The sequence below is a fragment of the Fusarium phalaenopsidis genome, assembly GCF_050370095.1.
Source record: "Fusarium phalaenopsidis strain FUZ10S chromosome Unknown contig_32288, whole genome shotgun sequence".
Classification (NCBI taxonomy): domain Eukaryota; kingdom Fungi; phylum Ascomycota; class Sordariomycetes; order Hypocreales; family Nectriaceae; genus Fusarium; species Fusarium phalaenopsidis.
The window spans coordinates 695940-712391 of NW_028145412.1; the positions used below are offsets into that span (position 1 = coordinate 695940).

Consider the following 16452-nt stretch of genomic DNA (forward strand, 5'->3'; position numbering starts at 1 on the left):
TGAAGGTGGGCAAAAGACTCAAGTTTCCGAGGCTTCCCTGGACCAAGACATGACTATTGAATAGGCCCTATGCCGCGCATCACTGAATGGAAGCTTCGCAGCGATTTCTTTTGACAACGGTGAGTGCAGTCTCTGAAGAGTGCTGGACCGGAACCGAGTTAGGGGAGCAGTACTCAGGCTACAAAAGCAAAGAAAGGATGAATTTTCCCTTGGTAGATACCTCCAACTCTAACTCTCTAATCTCAACCAACTGGGACTCTTACCAGACTTGCACAACCCATGCTTTGACTCAACCGGCAAAAACATAGAGGCCCACAGTGGAACCGCACAACCCTCAACGCCCACAAGCAAAAAGAGAGCTGATCATGATGGGGATCGAACCCACAATCTTCTGATTCGTAGTCAGACGCCTTGCTGGAGGAATTGTTAGTGCCATTGGATCATGGAGGAACTGTTATTGAGGTTTCGTACCCATTGGGCCACACGACCGTGGTTGCTTGCTGTGATTTTCGGGCCGTAGAAACAAGCATCAAGACAGCAGCCCGAAACCACGCCCATGTCAAGCACGTGACTCTCCTTTCTGGGAGGGCCGCACTGAAATGGAAGCTCCTTGTAAGGCCAGTTCGAGACTTGTATCACTCCGGAGCGATGCTGGATTCGATCACAGAGAAGGTATAGATTGGCGTCCTGTCCGTCATCAAGATGGAGAATGCTCGTCAACCTGTCTTGCCTAGGGATAAACAAAGCTTGCTGTCCATGTTACTGCTGTCCATGTTACTGGCTACTCACGCTGGGAGTGTTCAAACATTCGCGATAAGATATATATCGTGCTTAAGGAACCAACTCGAGAAGGACATCGACATCTTCGGGTCCGACTATCTTCTAAGTCTTAAGGAGGCGTTCACGAGATTTACGGGGCACAGAATTGCGAGAGGATTTGGGCATCCTCTCTTGCGCTACCAGGGCAGACTCTCCGGCCATTCAAGGTCTTGATGGGCCTTCACCCTGCGTAAAGGAGTGGACGAGAATCGACAACGACACGTCGTTTGTGCGGTGCCAGGAAATCATTCCCTTCGACGCGGGCTCCTACTTACGCGCATTGGTTGGCGATAGTCCCAGGGTCCCTGGTGATGGTTCAGGTCATAGCTTGTGAAGAAGGGACGCCATGTCTTGGACATTTTGGATGAGAACTTACCTAAAATACGGAGTGGCAAGCACCTGACCAACTTGAATACTTAGGTCGCTAGTCTTGTTACTGCGGAAGCAAGCTTCAACAACCATTAATGGCTTTCCATCTTTGTTCGGGTTGCAGGATGGGATAGTGCCTGCATCAAGTCAGACGAGGCGGTAAGATTGCCGTACTCATGACTCTCGTCAACTGTATGCGGTCGTTTATCGTGGGCAAGGGTCCTCCTGGTGGCTAGATTGTCCTTGAAGGTGAATAAATCTCCGTCTTGTAATACAGCCTCCCAATACCTGTCGTATCACCAACCTGGCCCCGAAATATCACTCAAAGACAACCCCCCTTGCAGATTTTTGTTTGCATAAACCCGAGAAGAAAGCTACCCGACGAAAATAACCCGCACAGGACAAGCTCGCATAGAAAGTAGTGTTATGGCGCTCGTGCTATAATACGAACCTACTGCGCCATCTTCTAATATAAATAGATAGCATATATGGTTGGCCATAATGTTGTAATCAGAAAGATCATCCTTTGTGGTACGGAGAATTGAATGTCGAGCCCATGAGTTGAGTTGACAGGATGACGGATTACTGCCGCTGCTACCATCCGGCCGTCTTCAAAGACTCGATCCTGATCATGGCACGGAAATCCGCCAGAGAACCCCGTCTCCCCAAAAGCTGGCGGCCCATTGCATTGCTGTCATGCATGGGTAAGCTGCTGGAGAAGATATTGGCGCTGGGGATGGTTGCCGCTCTCAAGGATCGCTTCGTGTCAACCCAGTTTGGTGGTAGATCTACCACGGAAGCGCTACAGTTCATGCTGGTCATCGTCTATGGTGCTTGGTCCGAATCTAGCCCTAGAGCTGTCACGTTGCTCGCTCTTGACATTAGCGGTGCCTATGACGATGTTGACAGGGCAGAACTGCTCAAGAGGCTGGTCGACGAAAGCATGCCAGACTGGATCATTGCCTTCAACCGATCGTTCCTCTCCAACCGCCGCGTCCGCTTTCACATGACTGGCTACAAGTCTGATAGCATTGGCTTACAGACGGGTATTCCCCAGGGCTCACCGCTCTCGCTCATTTTGTTCCCCATCTTCGCATCCCCTCTTATGGGAGTGTTTTTGAGAGAGAAAAAGGATTCAAAGGGAAGATTGGGCGACGTCAAAGCCTACACCTTTTCTTTCGTCGACGATACTTACCTCATCGCTGTCCAAAAGCTACGAGCGCAACTGCAGGGCTCTGGCAGTCATACACAAGAGACTCCTGGATATCGCGAGGCCTCTCAGTATCACGTTTGGACCTGAAAAGTACAATCTGATGTATTTCAAACAACCGAAAAGAGGACATGGCGGGGACAGAACCGTCGTCTCTGACATTGATGGATTTACAAAGACACCCACAGACACGCTGACGGTCCTAGGCGTTGAACAGCTGACCTGGACACTCAATCAGTCCCTGACTAGTTCCGCTTTGGCTTCCTGGGGATTTCATGTCATGGAGGTTATGAGCGAGGGCATGCCTGCTGGGACCTTTTCCTTTTTTTTTTTTTTTAGACGGAAATCCTGACCTGAACCTATCGTCCGAAGTATTCGACACGCAGGTTCATCCAAACGTTGTCTGGCTGAAGGCATACGCCGAATGCTCTTCTCAGAGCCTTTTCCCACAGCCATATCGAGATATCTTTTATTTCCCGACGACGGCCTATCTGCAAGGCATAGAACCCTTTCTTGGCGGAGCCTCCTTTCTCAAGACCAACTTCAATGTTGGTCAACCCTGGGATTATAAGAAGCTGGCTGAGACGCACCAAGACTTGCCATTGTCTGCATAGAGAGGTAAATACTCCGGGTTTGCCCCAAGTTTCGACGTGTCTAGTCCTGCCCTGAATTGGGTCAACATCAAGCTCGAGTTTGTTGAGCAGCAGAGGGAATCCGACTATCTTCACTCATCACTCAACCTTTGCAAGCGTGAGAAGAAGCGCTTGAGAAGGGTGCGACGCAGGTTAGCGTGCATCGAGACCGAGGCCGAGGATGACACTGAGGAGGGACAGAGGATGCGGACCCTTTTTGGGGATGTGCACAAGGCGCCGCCCTGTATGACCAGGTTTGAGAAAAGGATGTATCGGAAGGAGAGGCGTGCGCAAAAGGCGGCTGCGAGCGTATCGGGTCAGACACAGGAGGGCCTGACAGACATTGAAGACATGGAAACGACAATTTTTGGGGACTTCTTTGAGCCACGGACGGGCCTCTGGTGGTGGTAGGGAGATTGGATATGTGGGAGTCTGGTAATGATGAGAAGGATTGCTTTTGAAACTTGGTGGGTGGGTTCCAGGAAAAGTTGAATCTTTACAAATTGATCATTGTTTTGGCTGCTCTCTTGGTTCAACTGGCCTAGGTACTCTCCAACGCTCATGTCTCCTTTTGTGCGTGTATCGGGCAATTTGTTTCGCTTCGTTGTCGTTGGACCCGGCCCTCTCGGCTCTCAGTCTCTGCTAGCCGCTTTGGTCCGCCGGTGTTCGACGTGCTCGCTGCAGTGGTTGCAAGAGCTTGTTCGTTTGAAGCCCTTTTTCTAAGAAATCCTGACTGTGCAAACAGGGTCTCCAAACAGGCCGCACTAGTTGGTCGCGGTCTCCTCTGTGCACCGACTTTCGAGCCCGAGAAGCGAAAAGAGCACGTCAAGAAATCACAAACAGGGTCTAGTCTAGAGTCAGTTTGTGTACTACAGATGTTGAACCTCTTACCTCTATGGATCCCGGCACGCTCTGATATCTGATATAGCGCAGACCTGTATTTGGAGTGAAAGTGGGCTCGCGATTGTTCTTGATCAGGAGCATCATTTCTCCACGGGTTCCCTTGCTTCCCGTACGACCATGGTAGTCTGCCAAAGAGAACCCTGAAGAAACTGACGCCCAACGCCCAAATGTCGGTCCTGCCGTCATACTCTGAGCTTTCATGCTCTGGTGAGTGAAACCCCACTGTGCCGTTCGTTCCCGGGCGGGAAACAATCGTGGTTCTACCTTGCGGAATACTCTCTATCGAGTCGATATCGAGGATGACGGCGTGGAGACGGCGGGGAGAGAACGGTGGAGAAGACGGAGCCTCCTTGTGGCATTGGTTCAGTTGAAGGTTCCGGAGGCCAATATTGGTGGGCTTGATATCCGCGTGTACAAAGCGGTGTGCGTGGAGAAACGCAAGGCCCTGAAGACAGTCACGTAGAATTATTTCGAGCTTGTTGCGACTAGCAAATACACGTCAACACTAGGCAGAGGCACTGTAAGGGGTCTTCTTACTGAGTTCCCTGCGGCATCTTCTCGAAAGTAATTTCGACAAATGGCTCTAATATCACGTGGAACTCATCGATTCGAGTTCCTGGCACATGAATGGTTTCGATGACCCTCAGCATGTTTGTCTGCTTCTCTGCATTGGTGAGCCTCGAGAGATTGTCCATCAGGTCAAGTTTCCGACGAATAGCCTGGGCATTGCTGGCCCTGACCTCAATCGTCTTGATAGCTACCAATCGGTCACGTTGTGGATCGGTCGCAGGGCGGACACGACCAAACGAACCCATGCCAATCAAGCCCGTGACAGAATACCTTCCTATCGTTTGAGAGTTAAGCGTCGGTGTAGGGGTTGCAAGGAGAGCTTCCTTAGTCGGCTGGTCATCACCATGAAGAGCGTTGACATATTCTTCAAGGCCGGCTTGGCCTTCGGGTCGATAGCAGTGCGGCGTATACTCGAGAGTGTACCGGAGATCCTCAAAGGACACCGAGTTCTGTGCGTTGACGCAGCTTACATTGCTGCCACGGGACGTTAAAGAATGGTTATTGACCGTGACCGAACTCCCAGACTCCAGAGAAACTCGGGCTAGACGTGTTTCAGTAGAGAAAGAGATAAAAGCGTGTCTACGAGCAACTTGGCTGCTCCGGCTGGTAGTGAGCAGCAAGTCGACATTTGCTCTTCCCAAGGCCAAATTCTTCTGGCTAAGACGTCCTACAGACCAGCCCAAGCGCTGAAGGAGGGGAGGAGTGTTTGGGTCGAGGAAGAAGAAGCCGGTCCAGATCCTGACGTCCTGCGAGAAGTGGTCACTTGAGGCGCCAGAGGACGGCGACGACGAGCCATCGAGCGACAATTTGAGCTGATGGTTCACGAGCCGATTAACTGCAGGGTCATAGACTTGTTCGTCGGAAAACCACATGTATCGAGAGAAGCGAGACCGAAGACCGTGCCCGTCATCGTCATTGTCATCGTCATCGTCGTCTTGCTCCTTGATAAAGTCAACAACGTCGGAAAAGGCTAGTTTTGCAGCTGCATTTTCGGGGCGTAACACAACAAGAGCGTTTCCTGCAGGGGCATTCGGACCAAGAGGATCCCACTCTGTTGCATCGCTAGCTGGAGTGGCCATAGAAGTAGACTTGCGAGGCCTAAAGGGCCCTTTAAGTGAAGAATGTTGAGATGTTTTCACGGTTGGCGTTGTGACGTGTGGTGGGGCTCGCGGCCTAAACCCACCTGAGGAATGTCTATACTCATATAAAGATTGGGATGAGGTTTGGAAACGATAACTGGATTTTATAAAATTTAGAAGAAAACTTTTTAGAGCCTAGGATTTAAGTAGAGTCCTTTTCTTCTCATTCTATACGATCTTGAGCTGTTCATATGATGTGATATTTCCATTATGCTCTGGGCGTTAGGGTAGCGCACGGGATTACCGGAACGGAACAAGTTAAGCGCCGACCGGCTCACGTGACTTCGTGATGTTCTTCCCCATTCCCGTGACACTCAGGAAGATGTTCACATCAAATGATTCACCAGTCGCGCATATAATCACCTTCATAGCCCCTAGCAGCAACCATCCTCCATGTTTCGAAGTATAGCATCATATTCCGATATTCCAGCCATCTTGCTGCCAGGGACTTGATCGTCGCCATTGCGACGGGCGTCGCCGACAATGGCGACACCGCCAACGTTATCGACACCCCGTCTTAGTTACCCATGGACATTCTCATTAGCCAAGGCTCTTGAGAATAGCGTCGGCGTATGTCATCGCCATCATGGCCCCGGCGCATTCTGCTGACAGTATCAACAGCCGCTCCCGTGCCCTGTAGCGACCCAAGGGGCTGAGCTTGTTCCGCCACCGGAAACTCCAGCCCTGCGATACCCTTCCCCAGATCCCGCCTTCGTCAAAACCCTCACCGAGCGACTCGAAAAACTCGCCTGGCGACAAAGAATACGCATCAACATATATGGTGTAGACTTTGCAGAGGAATGGCCCATCTCAAGGACACCCCGGCTCCTAGCAAAGGAGGCCGCGGCTCGACGGATCGCGTTCTTGGAAAAGGATTTGCATCTCGACTCGAGCTCCACCTCTGAGTCTGAAGGCGAGAATGAAAGGAGGGTACTGCGATTGAAGAAGATGCTGCGGCGATCCCGGAAACAAACCCGGCCACGTGGTGCTCAACTCCCTTCGCCCCAGTCGATGACGGAAGAAGAGGCAGGAGAGCAGGCTCCTGCGCCGAAGCCGTCTCTGAAGCGCAAACGGTCTTCAGCACCGCTCGAACCGACGAAAATCGCGAAGACGTCGAAGGAACTGCCTGCCGTTCCCAAGATCAATCTGCCATCGACAGAGAACGGGGCGGAGGCTTCGATGCCGTAGTACGAGGATGGACGGATTGAACGTCGTAAGAGACGTAATCCCGATTTGACAGAATTGTTGCCGATCCTGCGAGCGCATCGAATTTCGCTTGGGTGGATTGGACTTGGGTAGACAGGTAGGGTCGGGTAGTTAGCTACACCTGTAATACACTTGTACATTTCGCTGCCATTAAAAGCTCATACCGTTCGCACTGCATGGCTTCCAAATGCCAGTCGTGGGAGCGCCGTTGGTGTCGTGGAGTTAGGAGGCCGAGGACCGTGAATTAGTCCCTTCTAGTGTTTGCAGGACATTGGGATACATGGGGATGCGCTAGGTGAGTAAAGCAATCGGTCACCAGCATTTGAATCGCACTTGATTCCTCCACCGACGCATATCCTAACCGATCAACAACTCTGCAAGCCCTAATGAGCTCATCCAAGCCTTAATATTGTGCTGCTTCTGAACAGAACTCCTTCGACTCTGCCTCGCACCAAGCCCAGAACTTGGCTGACACGCCATTCTCGCATCCCTTCTCGATGTCATCTCGTAGGTGACCAAAGCGACCCCACGGAATGACCCAAGCTCCGGTTTTCTCCAAGGTGATATCCTTGAACCAGCCCGCGTAGAGCTCGGTGTAGGCTCCGTAGACTGCCGGATGGCTCATGATATGCTACGCGGACTCTGTTAGGAGGATTGCAGATGAATTGTGAATGTAGGCAGGCTTACCACGAGTACCTTGCGCATCGTACTTCCATGTCGCTGCATTTCTGATCTGAGGTTCCCAGGATTGAAGGCCTATTCTGTTAGCTCCATTGCCTCCACTGCCTTGAGTCAACTCTGGAGGACAAACCACGCTGACAACGCCATCATCCTTGAGTCTCTTGGAGAATTCTCGCGCAAGATAAAAGTTTCCTGCCTTGGATTGTCCGTAATTGACACCTTGACTGGTGTGGTTTCTCGGCGAGCCATCGCCGTCAAACTGGATGCCGTCTGGCGGTGACTGCAAGTGAGCCCCAAGGGAGCCAGCCCATGTAACGCGCACCCCTGGAGGCGCAGCGGAGGCAGTCTTTCGGAGAATGGGAAGCAACAGTTTTGTGAAGAGGAACGGCCCCAGACAGTTGGTCCCCATCTGCAGTTCGTGGCCCTATGGTCTGTGAGAAGAGTGAACTGGTGGTGAGAAAGGTTCAACATTTGGCTCAACTTACTTGACATGTTTTGGAACCCACAGGTGGCTCGCATACACCGGCATTGTTAGTCAAGACATCGAGGCGATCCTCGCGGGACATGAAATGACTGGCAGCCTTTGCGACGCTTGCCAGGTCGGCCAAGTCAAGCTCAAGAAACTCAAGACGGCCTCGAGACGATAGATTTTCCTTCTTGATTGCTGAAATGGCCGCATCAGCTTTCTGTTTGCTTCTGCCAGCGATGTACACGGTGCCGTGTCTCTGATGGAGGATGCGACTGACTTGGTAGCCCACGCCAACGTAACCGCCAGTAACTATGAAGACCTGAAATTTAATCAGTGCCGAGTTATTTAAATACCCAGAATCTTTCGTACCTTTCCTTGTTGGTCATCAAGGTTCTTCTCGGTCAAGGTGGGAGCTGGGATCCAGAAGGACTGGTCAAGAGCGGGAGACGGCATGGCAGAGAACAGGAATCTAGAGCAGAGACCCGGAGGTGACTTGAAAAATGGTAAATGGCTTGGAATAGTGTTGCTAAGTCTGGGTTTGATAACTCTCTTTATTTATAGTCTTGGCTAAAGTGACGATATTCGGTGAGCATGACGAAGCCGGATGATCTTGACCCTCGCAATATAGCCTCTCCTTTCCACTTTGAGAAGAAGAATCCATCAATCTGCAATCATAGTATGACTTGTTCGAGCTCAAGCGTTATCTCCGATGCACGATCTGTCTTCGAACTGGTGGTTGCTAGCCCCGGAGGCTTATGCAGAGTGGACAAAGCGTCGAGAATTATCTCCGCGATGCCGGTAGACATGCATTAGTGCGACGCGTGTCATCAACGGGCCGGTTCCCTGCTGATCAGGCAAACTTGCTAAAGCTGTACTATAAGCGCAAATGGAGAAGTCGTGTCCAAGATACGCACCTGGACTTCTTTTCCCATTCTATTCATTCCTGGGAGAGCCCTGCTCTTGATGACATGCCCTGTTGGCACTGTACCACATGACCTACAATAGCCTGGTTCACCAAGCCAAGCTGACCTAGCATTCAAGTAAGTGGCTGCCATGACGCGCGTTGATTGACTGATGGATTGGACAAGGTTAGCTGAAAGCCTCTTCACCCCCCACACTTCCTTCTCAGCTCGGACACTAGGTCTACAATGGAACAATATCACAGTACAATTGCTCTTCTTGCCCCTCCGGAAGAACCTTTCTTTCATCTTTCCTTTTCTTGGCATGCCGGTCATGTTGATACAATTGCCCAACTGTCGCCCACCCATCAACCATGTCGGGCTTCGAAATACTCGGCGCCATCACCGGCGCCATAGCCCTGACCGAGACTCTCCTCAAACTTTACAATGCCATTGAAACCCGCAACGACCTGCCCGAGGCTTTCCTTGAAGTGGGAAAACGTCTTCCACTGGCCAAGGAGACATTGGAACTGGCCAAGGGGCTGACCGATGGCCTCGAAGACGAGAATCAGGAGACACAGGCTCTCAAACAAAATCTCGACGACTGCCATTCGAAATTATCCCAGCTACACGAGATTTTCCGGCAGATATCCAAAGGGGACACCAAAGAAAATTCCCTCGTCGACGTCTACCAGAAGGTGGTCCGCAGGCTCAAGCTCGATAACAAGTCTGGCCGAGTCGAGGCATTGATGAAGGGTGCCTTGGACTCTCTGCAACTCCTCACCATGCACAGAGCCTTCAAAGATGCGATGAAGACACAAGCAGCGGATGTTTCCCAGGCAAAGGAGGAACTAGAGAAAGTGGCCAAGGAGACACCCTCGCTCCCAGACCTACCGGAGGGGACTCGAGGGGACAATGTCAACTATGGCGAAATCAACCGACAGTTTGCCAACTGGGGGGAACAGACCAATATCGAAGGTGGACAGTGGCATATAGCTGGAGCCTATATCCATGGTGATCAGGTCCTTGGTAGGGCTACCCAAGAGAAGAGGGGGAATGATCGTTGAAGGGTTCTCAGAGAGCAGAATGACAGGAGGATGCCATTGATCATGGCTAACTACTACGCTCCAGGTGACATGAACATCAACACATACAATCAGTCAAGTTAGTCTCAGATTATCCAATTGAGTTTCCGTATCTAACACGCCCGGTAAATTAGCCTACGTGTACTCTGAACGACAGTCCTACTATGGACTTCCCCATATTTCAGTTTCGTACGTGGTAGAAAGAGTCCGAGTTCAAAAAGCCATCGAAGAAAAGTTTAGCAACGCCGTGCCAGGCCCAAACAAGCCCGCCGTCCTAGTACTGCATGGAATAGGAGGTCTGGGAAAGAGTCTAATCGCTCTGAATTACTGCCGATCCAAGCATGCACTGATGAATTATCAAGATGTTTTCTGGGTCGACGCTTCATCAAAGACGACAACGGTACAGGGTTTCAAGAAGATGGCTTCCATGTTGTCAGGCACGGACAAGGTGGCTCACATGGGGCACATCACGCACGACATGATCACTTCGGTGATTAGTGAGTGGAGTTCTCGATGGCTTCTGGTCTTTGACAACTATAGTCCCGATGGTTTTGACAACGACAATCCCGATGACCCTGGAATTGAAGCTTTCTTTCCTGAGAGTATGGGTGCACCCGGGATGCTACTTAAGAAACTCAGGCTTACTATGCTACAGGTAAAGAGGGACGCATCTTGATCACAACTAGGGATAGTGAGCTCGGGTGTTTTGGGTGGGACTCGATCGAAATCCCAACCATGACAAAAGAGGAAGCCTTGGACCTGTTCCTTCACTGTCGGCGTCGGACCATGGACAAGCTCTGCCCAGAAGACTCGTCGGCGTGTTCGGACCTATTCAAGATGCTAGGAAACCTTCCTCTCGCAATTGATCACGTCGCTCAAGCCCTTCCGGGTGAAGACTTGGTGTCAGAGATCAGTGAGTATATGCAAATGTTCAATGAACGCAAGGGCATGGTCAGGGAGACAATGAATATTAAGGAGGGGCTGATGCTCAACTGGTATACAACTTACGAATGCTCCATCCTTGAACTTCCTGAAACCATAGCCGAAGCCTCGGTTCAGATCCTCACCTTGTCTGCGTTTTTGGGTGGAACCACCATCCATGGCAACTTCTTCCAACGGTACGCCTCAATCATGGTTGACGACTCGTGGCGGTGGATCCAAATCCTTCATAACACTGAAGGGGCCAAGAAGTTCCGAGAGATGGTCCTCGCTCTCAGCAAGAAGACCCTGATTTTGTTACACACGGGGGGTCAGGGTTTGCTGGGAGGCATATCTTTTTCGCTTCACCCAGCCATCCGTGAATGGCTCCAAAGGAGGACGGAAGCAAACAGAACAGTGTACCTGGATCAAGCTACCAAAATGATGTCGGCATTCTGCCATGGAATTTCAGGCACTATGATCCCTTTTACGATCCAACTCGATATCCTGGTCCATCTCGATACTTGCCTGTCGAGTAAACTGAGCAAAGACAAAACAATGGAAGATTCCCTAGTACTTGAAGGCCCAGACCTAGACATGGACAGACCGACTGTTCTTGACATTGCATGTTTCTACAGGAGATGCAGCCGCCTGGAGGATGCGAAAAGAATTCAATCGAACCTGCTCATAGAGAGGCGCAAGGCAGGCATCCGTGATGATGACCCAGCTAGCATCAATTTAAAGTTGGAGCTAGGACAGTCACTGCGAGACAATTCAGAGATTCAAGCGGCGATGGAGTGTTATGAGGCGTTGCGGAAAAACGAGGACAAACTTGACTCGGTTCAGTACTGCCAGATGCTAATCGGACTCGCGGATGCCAACGACCTACTCGTGCGTCACAAAGAAGCCAGGAGACAGCTGACCATGGCTGTAAGGCTTTTCGAAGAGGGAGAGCTACCCTTGGTGAAGCTAGAACCCGAATGCACATCTGCAGAAAAACAACGGAACCTGGTGGAAAGGTTGTTAAAAAGGACAGATTCCAACGCAACAAGCCAACGGGAAAGCTTTCCACCACTATCTGCGTTGCAGAAGCAACGCCATTGGCGACTCCTGGTGAAGGCGCTGATCATCAGGGGTAGGGTTGAGAGTAACACGGGTCATACGCTCCTAGCGCACGAATTCTTCATAGTAGCAAGAGGAGTAGGGGAAATGTTCTGCGAGATCGACAACCTAACCTTGGAAGCAACAATGTCACTGGCAGGCAGCATACTAATTTCCCAGCGGCAACCGGGCAAGGCCATGGAGTTGGCAATGGAGGTGATGGGAAAAACCGAAGAATGGAACGGCCCAGATCATCGCATGACGTTGGGTGCTCTGACGTATATCGGAATGATCTGGGGCAAAACGGGCCATTATTCTCTAGCGAGGGGCTGTTTCCAGATAGTCAAGGAGCATGCGACGAACCTATTTGGCGAGACAGCCGGAGACGTGCTGAACGAAATAATCATCGGGGATACATACGCAGCGGAAGAAGATTACGCCTCGGCAGAGAAGCAGTACCTCTTTGCAAAGAAGAAGAGCGACAAGTTGTCGGAGCCGATTATGGAACGGGCAGTTTGCATAAGTCTTTTCCGGATGTACATGGTGCAACACAGGTTTGAAGATGCTTGGCCGTTGGCTTTCAAGGCTCTTGGGACATTTCCTCTTGTGGCTGTGTTGAGGGTGAACAAGGTGTTTGTGACCCTGGCGGTGTTAGTGTTGTTAAACATGACCTTGTCTAGTATTAGCAGTGGCTTTTATATTGCGATTGGCGTGTCTGGTGCTATTGTGTTGGTTGCACGGTGGTTGTAGGACTGCCATCTCATGTCGATCTTCTTTGTTTTTTCATGTATGTCACGCTCATTCCGTGTGAGTAGGTAGATAATGATAATATGTTGTGTCCAAATTGGTAATAGCGTGGGTTGGTGTCCAAGGTGCGCGGATAGGATTGTGTGTGAGAGTGGCAATTAGACAAACTCGGCAATTATCTGTTTACAAGACCAATATTGGCTTTGATGGAAACAAAGACTAAATAAATTACAAGGACGAGAGAATGAGTCACTGCCGATTGCTTAATTGGCGGTCCGTGCTTAGTGCTGACGGCGGACTTTGAATCGGGCTAATTGATCACGGACTTTTATAAATATGCCGACCAAGGAAGGATTGGCGGCTTACTATTAAGTACTTAAATGGTGAATGGTTCTCACGATATGAGAATAAACCACAAAGTTTCTCCTTTGTATTTAAATCTCATCTCAAGAGTTCCAAAACTTGTCTCCAAAAAAAAATTACTTCACCCAACACCAAAATGTCCACAGCAACCATCCCCCCCTTCTACAACTTCTTCTTCAAATATGTCGACCCTCTCATCGCCCTCGGAGGAGCATACCTCAACTTCTTCGACCCAGTCAGCGCTGTTACCGGCATGGCTCCGGGCTCAAAATACGACCCAGACCAAGTCTTTCTCTTCCATCAGAGTGGTGGCCTCGCATTGGCAGTTGCCTTTATCTCAGCTGTCCTCCCTCGACACACGACGAATGTCACGACTTGGAGAATCATTCAGTTTGGGCTGTTCCTCTCTGATCTGGCTGGTCTGAGTGGAATCGGATGTGCTCTATGGCGTCAGGGGAGGTTTGCGCCGGCGAATTGGACATCTGATGATATTGGTTGTGGAGGAGGCTATGTGTTTTTGACTCTGGTGCGGCTGCATTTTCTGCTGTATACGAGTGGAGGTGTCCAAGGAGCAGTCAAGCAAACTTAGCCTAGTGAAATGCCTGGGGGAATGTTGTCTCGGCTAAGCGACGAATGGTCGTGTCGGGGTAACGGGTGTACTCTCTGTTTTTATCAAAATGGATACCATTCTGATTCCTGGCAATAAGTGTGCAACATCATGAGACTGAGTTAAGGAATCTATGAAACAAGTAAAAATTGCAAGTACTCATACACTCAAACGATATAATAGCCATTCCTTGACGCGGCCATAAAACAACACTCCTAGGAAATCCTGAGACTTGACGCGAACGACCGCTCCCAAACGCGAAACCTGAGAATCATAAGGAAAAGAAGAAAACTAGAATAAGAAAGATGGAAAGCAAGACACTTGTGAACATCTCAAGGTCAAAGAAAGCGAGACAAGAAATTTCTTTCACCCAGCTAGTGTGAAGCACCATGGTCGGCCAGCTCCTCCACCAAAGGCTTCAGAACCGTCTTCTCCAAGTCATCAAGAACCCTTCCAATACCCGTAAGAGCTGTAATATCCGAAGTCGAAACGTTAACGACATCACGCTTCTTAACAACGGCCAAAAACTCCTTAACCACAAACTGAATCGCCTCCTCATCGCTTGTCCCGGTGTATTCAGGAAAAGAGTCAGCTAAGGGATGAATAGTCAACTGCGCCTTGAAAGCCGTGATATTCGACAGAACCAAATGCAAAGGCTTTTTCGACAACCGTTCTGAGTTTGCGATGCTTTCAAAAGTGAGAATGGTGCCCTTCAAGAGATCGTAGTTCTCATAATCCACAACGTCCTCGACGCGTATCCAGTAGCGGGAAATGTCGGCGACAAAGAGCATGCAGGCGCAGTCATCGTAGAGATGCAGCCATCTGCTTCTTCGATAGGAATTCATCAAGACGTCGGTGATTGCTAGTGAGTAGTCGGTCATGTTGACTTGAGTCTCGCGGACCATTGATGGGAATCGATGGTCAAAGTGAAACCAGTCGTGCTCGGTGGCTTGGTAGTTGGGAGAAAAGACCCTTTGCAACTGGCTGAGAGTAAAGCTGTCTGCATCGCAGGTGCAAGTCGAAATCTTGGGTTGTTCGATGCCAAGTAATTCTCCGTCTTTGACATCTAGAATGTCCTTTTCCTGCTGAAAGGCCTCTTGGAAGTCTGGATCCTGGCACATAGATATCAATCTTTCCGCTTGGGTTGTATCGCTTTCTCCATCTTGAGTCTCCAAAGTTTGTTGCAGAATCTCCAGCAAGTTACTCGTCGGCTCGTCAGGTTCCGCATTTTGCCGCTTCTTTTCAAGCCGGTCGACACGCTCAGTGAGATCGTTCCAGAACTGTTGCAGAAAAACTCGTCTGACCTCACTCCGAAGCGATTGTTGCTCCTCCTCCGATAAAGGCTCAGACAGAAGGCGTGATTGTTTCCAAAAGGTTTGTGTCTGATCCCTGTCACCCAGCAAGATAGCCCTGAAGCATCTTTGCGACCGGATACCTTCTGCCTCGAGCCACCTGTCGATGTCATCGGATCGCTGCTTTCCTTCGGTAGAATACCAAGAGGTCAAACTTGACGCCTTTGGAATCGGAATGTATGATGAGACAGTCTCAAGAGCTGGGAAGAGCCAACCCCTGTTGTTGCCTGAGTCATTGTTGGGTGAAGTGTCTGACGGTCCCTTGTCGCTGCTCCCGGCGGTCTTATCCTTACTCATCCGGTCAAGACCCTTTTCATCAACGAGTGCGACGGTGCTCGCCATGACTTATGATGAAAGCCCAAAGATTGCAGTAATAAACGTATCAACGCATTGAAAGAGGTTGCTGAGGTGAAGTGAGGCTGCTCCCAACAGTCCTACGTTCCTAGTTAGTCTGCGGGGAAAAGGAACATGTGAAGGATTACGTAAGAACTCTATTTCTTATCTTCTCTGGCCTTTGGAATGATGGAAAAGATTCTGGCCGGAATCGTAAATAGTCTCGCCAAGTATCTAGCATATGTCGTGACTTTCATTTCTCAGGGGCTGTTCTCTCTTTGTGCTCGATCCAAGTATCAAATAGCACCGACGAGAACAAAACAAAGGCCTCAGTTTTGCCTGGTCACTATGCCACTATCATAGTTAGCGTGCGCTCATGGATGGGGTTGGTAGCTTGGTGATGAAGGGAAGCGAGGTAGCTCTAACGGTTCAGCGCTGGCCGCCCCTGTTTAGGCCTCTTGTGCCCCAGCTCCACTTCAGCTCAGCTTCAGCTCGGTTGTTCACCAACCCCCTCACCCTATAGCTGAATATCAGGCCAGCAGCATTTCCGGTTTCTGTTTAATAAACTGAAATGTTATCAGTGAAAGAAGATGTCTTGTTGATTGTCGAGTGGCTAGCTTCGACATGTGTGTGATAAACCTGCACACCCTAGACCTTCGTACCTAGACAAAGGTTGCGATGAGTGAGACATATCTAGACAAGGAAGTGCATTAGAACAGTGCTTGACTAAAAGCTTCTTTTGATGGGCCGGCGTTCCTGTCTGGTAAATCAGCCTAGCTCCCACAGTCGGGCTGATTTGGAAGTCCTTCGCCAGCTCGTCCAACTCACCACTTGCTGCTGTGGCTTCGGTGGCAAAGGACACTTGTCTCAGTTACACTGTTTATGCTTCATTGTCAGATTGTATGCATCACTTATAACACTTGCCCTGATTACTGGTATCAAGAGTCACCAAGTTGACGGTAACATCGGCTGAGATCGGACGCCAGGACGAGCTGAGGCGGCATTTAAGGAAGAGCTCAAGGAGTCCCATGAGAGATTCAGATTTATTC

At 50.2% G+C, this 16452-nt stretch overlaps 7 protein-coding genes and 1 non-coding gene across 8 annotated transcripts; 4 read left to right on the plus strand and 4 right to left on the minus strand.

Moving 5' to 3' along the window:
• Window positions 1-360: 360 nt before the first annotated feature.
• On the minus strand, window positions 361-442 carry LRP88_03783. The gene has a single exon. It is a non-coding gene; the product is annotated as a tRNA-Arg (tRNA).
• Window positions 443-1819: 1377 nt separating this feature from the next.
• LRP88_03784 (uncharacterized protein) lies at window positions 1820-2488 on the plus strand (the record flags this gene model as incomplete). The annotated part of the gene is made up of 1 exon (XM_083240393.1): window positions 1820-2488. One exon carries the CDS (start codon window positions 1820-1822, stop codon window positions 2486-2488), a length of 669 nt encoding a protein of 222 aa, XP_083103683.1.
• Window positions 2489-4466: 1978 nt separating this feature from the next.
• LRP88_03785 (uncharacterized protein) lies at window positions 4467-5582 on the minus strand (the record flags this gene model as incomplete). Its single annotated transcript, XM_083240394.1, has 1 exon — window positions 4467-5582. One exon carries the CDS (start codon window positions 5580-5582, stop codon window positions 4467-4469), a length of 1116 nt encoding a protein of 371 aa, XP_083103684.1.
• Window positions 5583-6125: 543 nt separating this feature from the next.
• On the plus strand, window positions 6126-6830 carry LRP88_03786 (uncharacterized protein; the record flags this gene model as incomplete). Its single annotated transcript, XM_083240395.1, has 2 exons — window positions 6126-6212; window positions 6264-6830. 2 exons carry the CDS (start codon window positions 6126-6128, stop codon window positions 6828-6830), a joined length of 654 nt encoding a protein of 217 aa, XP_083103685.1.
• Window positions 6831-7251: 421 nt separating this feature from the next.
• On the minus strand, window positions 7252-8451 carry LRP88_03787 (uncharacterized protein; the record flags this gene model as incomplete). Its single annotated transcript, XM_083240396.1, has 5 exons — window positions 7252-7479; window positions 7536-7604; window positions 7660-7953; window positions 8015-8317; window positions 8368-8451. The coding sequence occupies 5 exons, from the start codon at window positions 8449-8451 to the stop codon at window positions 7252-7254; spliced, it is 978 nt and encodes a 325-aa protein (XP_083103686.1).
• An 820-nt stretch (window positions 8452-9271) lies between these two features.
• Window positions 9272-11439, plus strand: LRP88_03788 (uncharacterized protein; the record flags this gene model as incomplete). Its single annotated transcript, XM_083240397.1, has 5 exons — window positions 9272-9926; window positions 10029-10061; window positions 10117-10584; window positions 10638-11217; window positions 11373-11439. 5 exons carry the CDS (start codon window positions 9272-9274, stop codon window positions 11437-11439), a joined length of 1803 nt encoding a protein of 600 aa, XP_083103687.1.
• Window positions 11440-13247: 1808 nt separating this feature from the next.
• LRP88_03789 (uncharacterized protein) lies at window positions 13248-13700 on the plus strand (the record flags this gene model as incomplete). Its single annotated transcript, XM_083240398.1, has 1 exon — window positions 13248-13700. The coding sequence occupies one exon, from the start codon at window positions 13248-13250 to the stop codon at window positions 13698-13700; it is 453 nt and encodes a 150-aa protein (XP_083103688.1).
• A 392-nt stretch (window positions 13701-14092) lies between these two features.
• Window positions 14093-15412, minus strand: LRP88_03790 (uncharacterized protein; the record flags this gene model as incomplete). The annotated part of the gene is made up of 1 exon (XM_083240399.1): window positions 14093-15412. The coding sequence occupies one exon, from the start codon at window positions 15410-15412 to the stop codon at window positions 14093-14095; it is 1320 nt and encodes a 439-aa protein (XP_083103689.1).
• Window positions 15413-16452: the final 1040 nt, after the last annotated feature.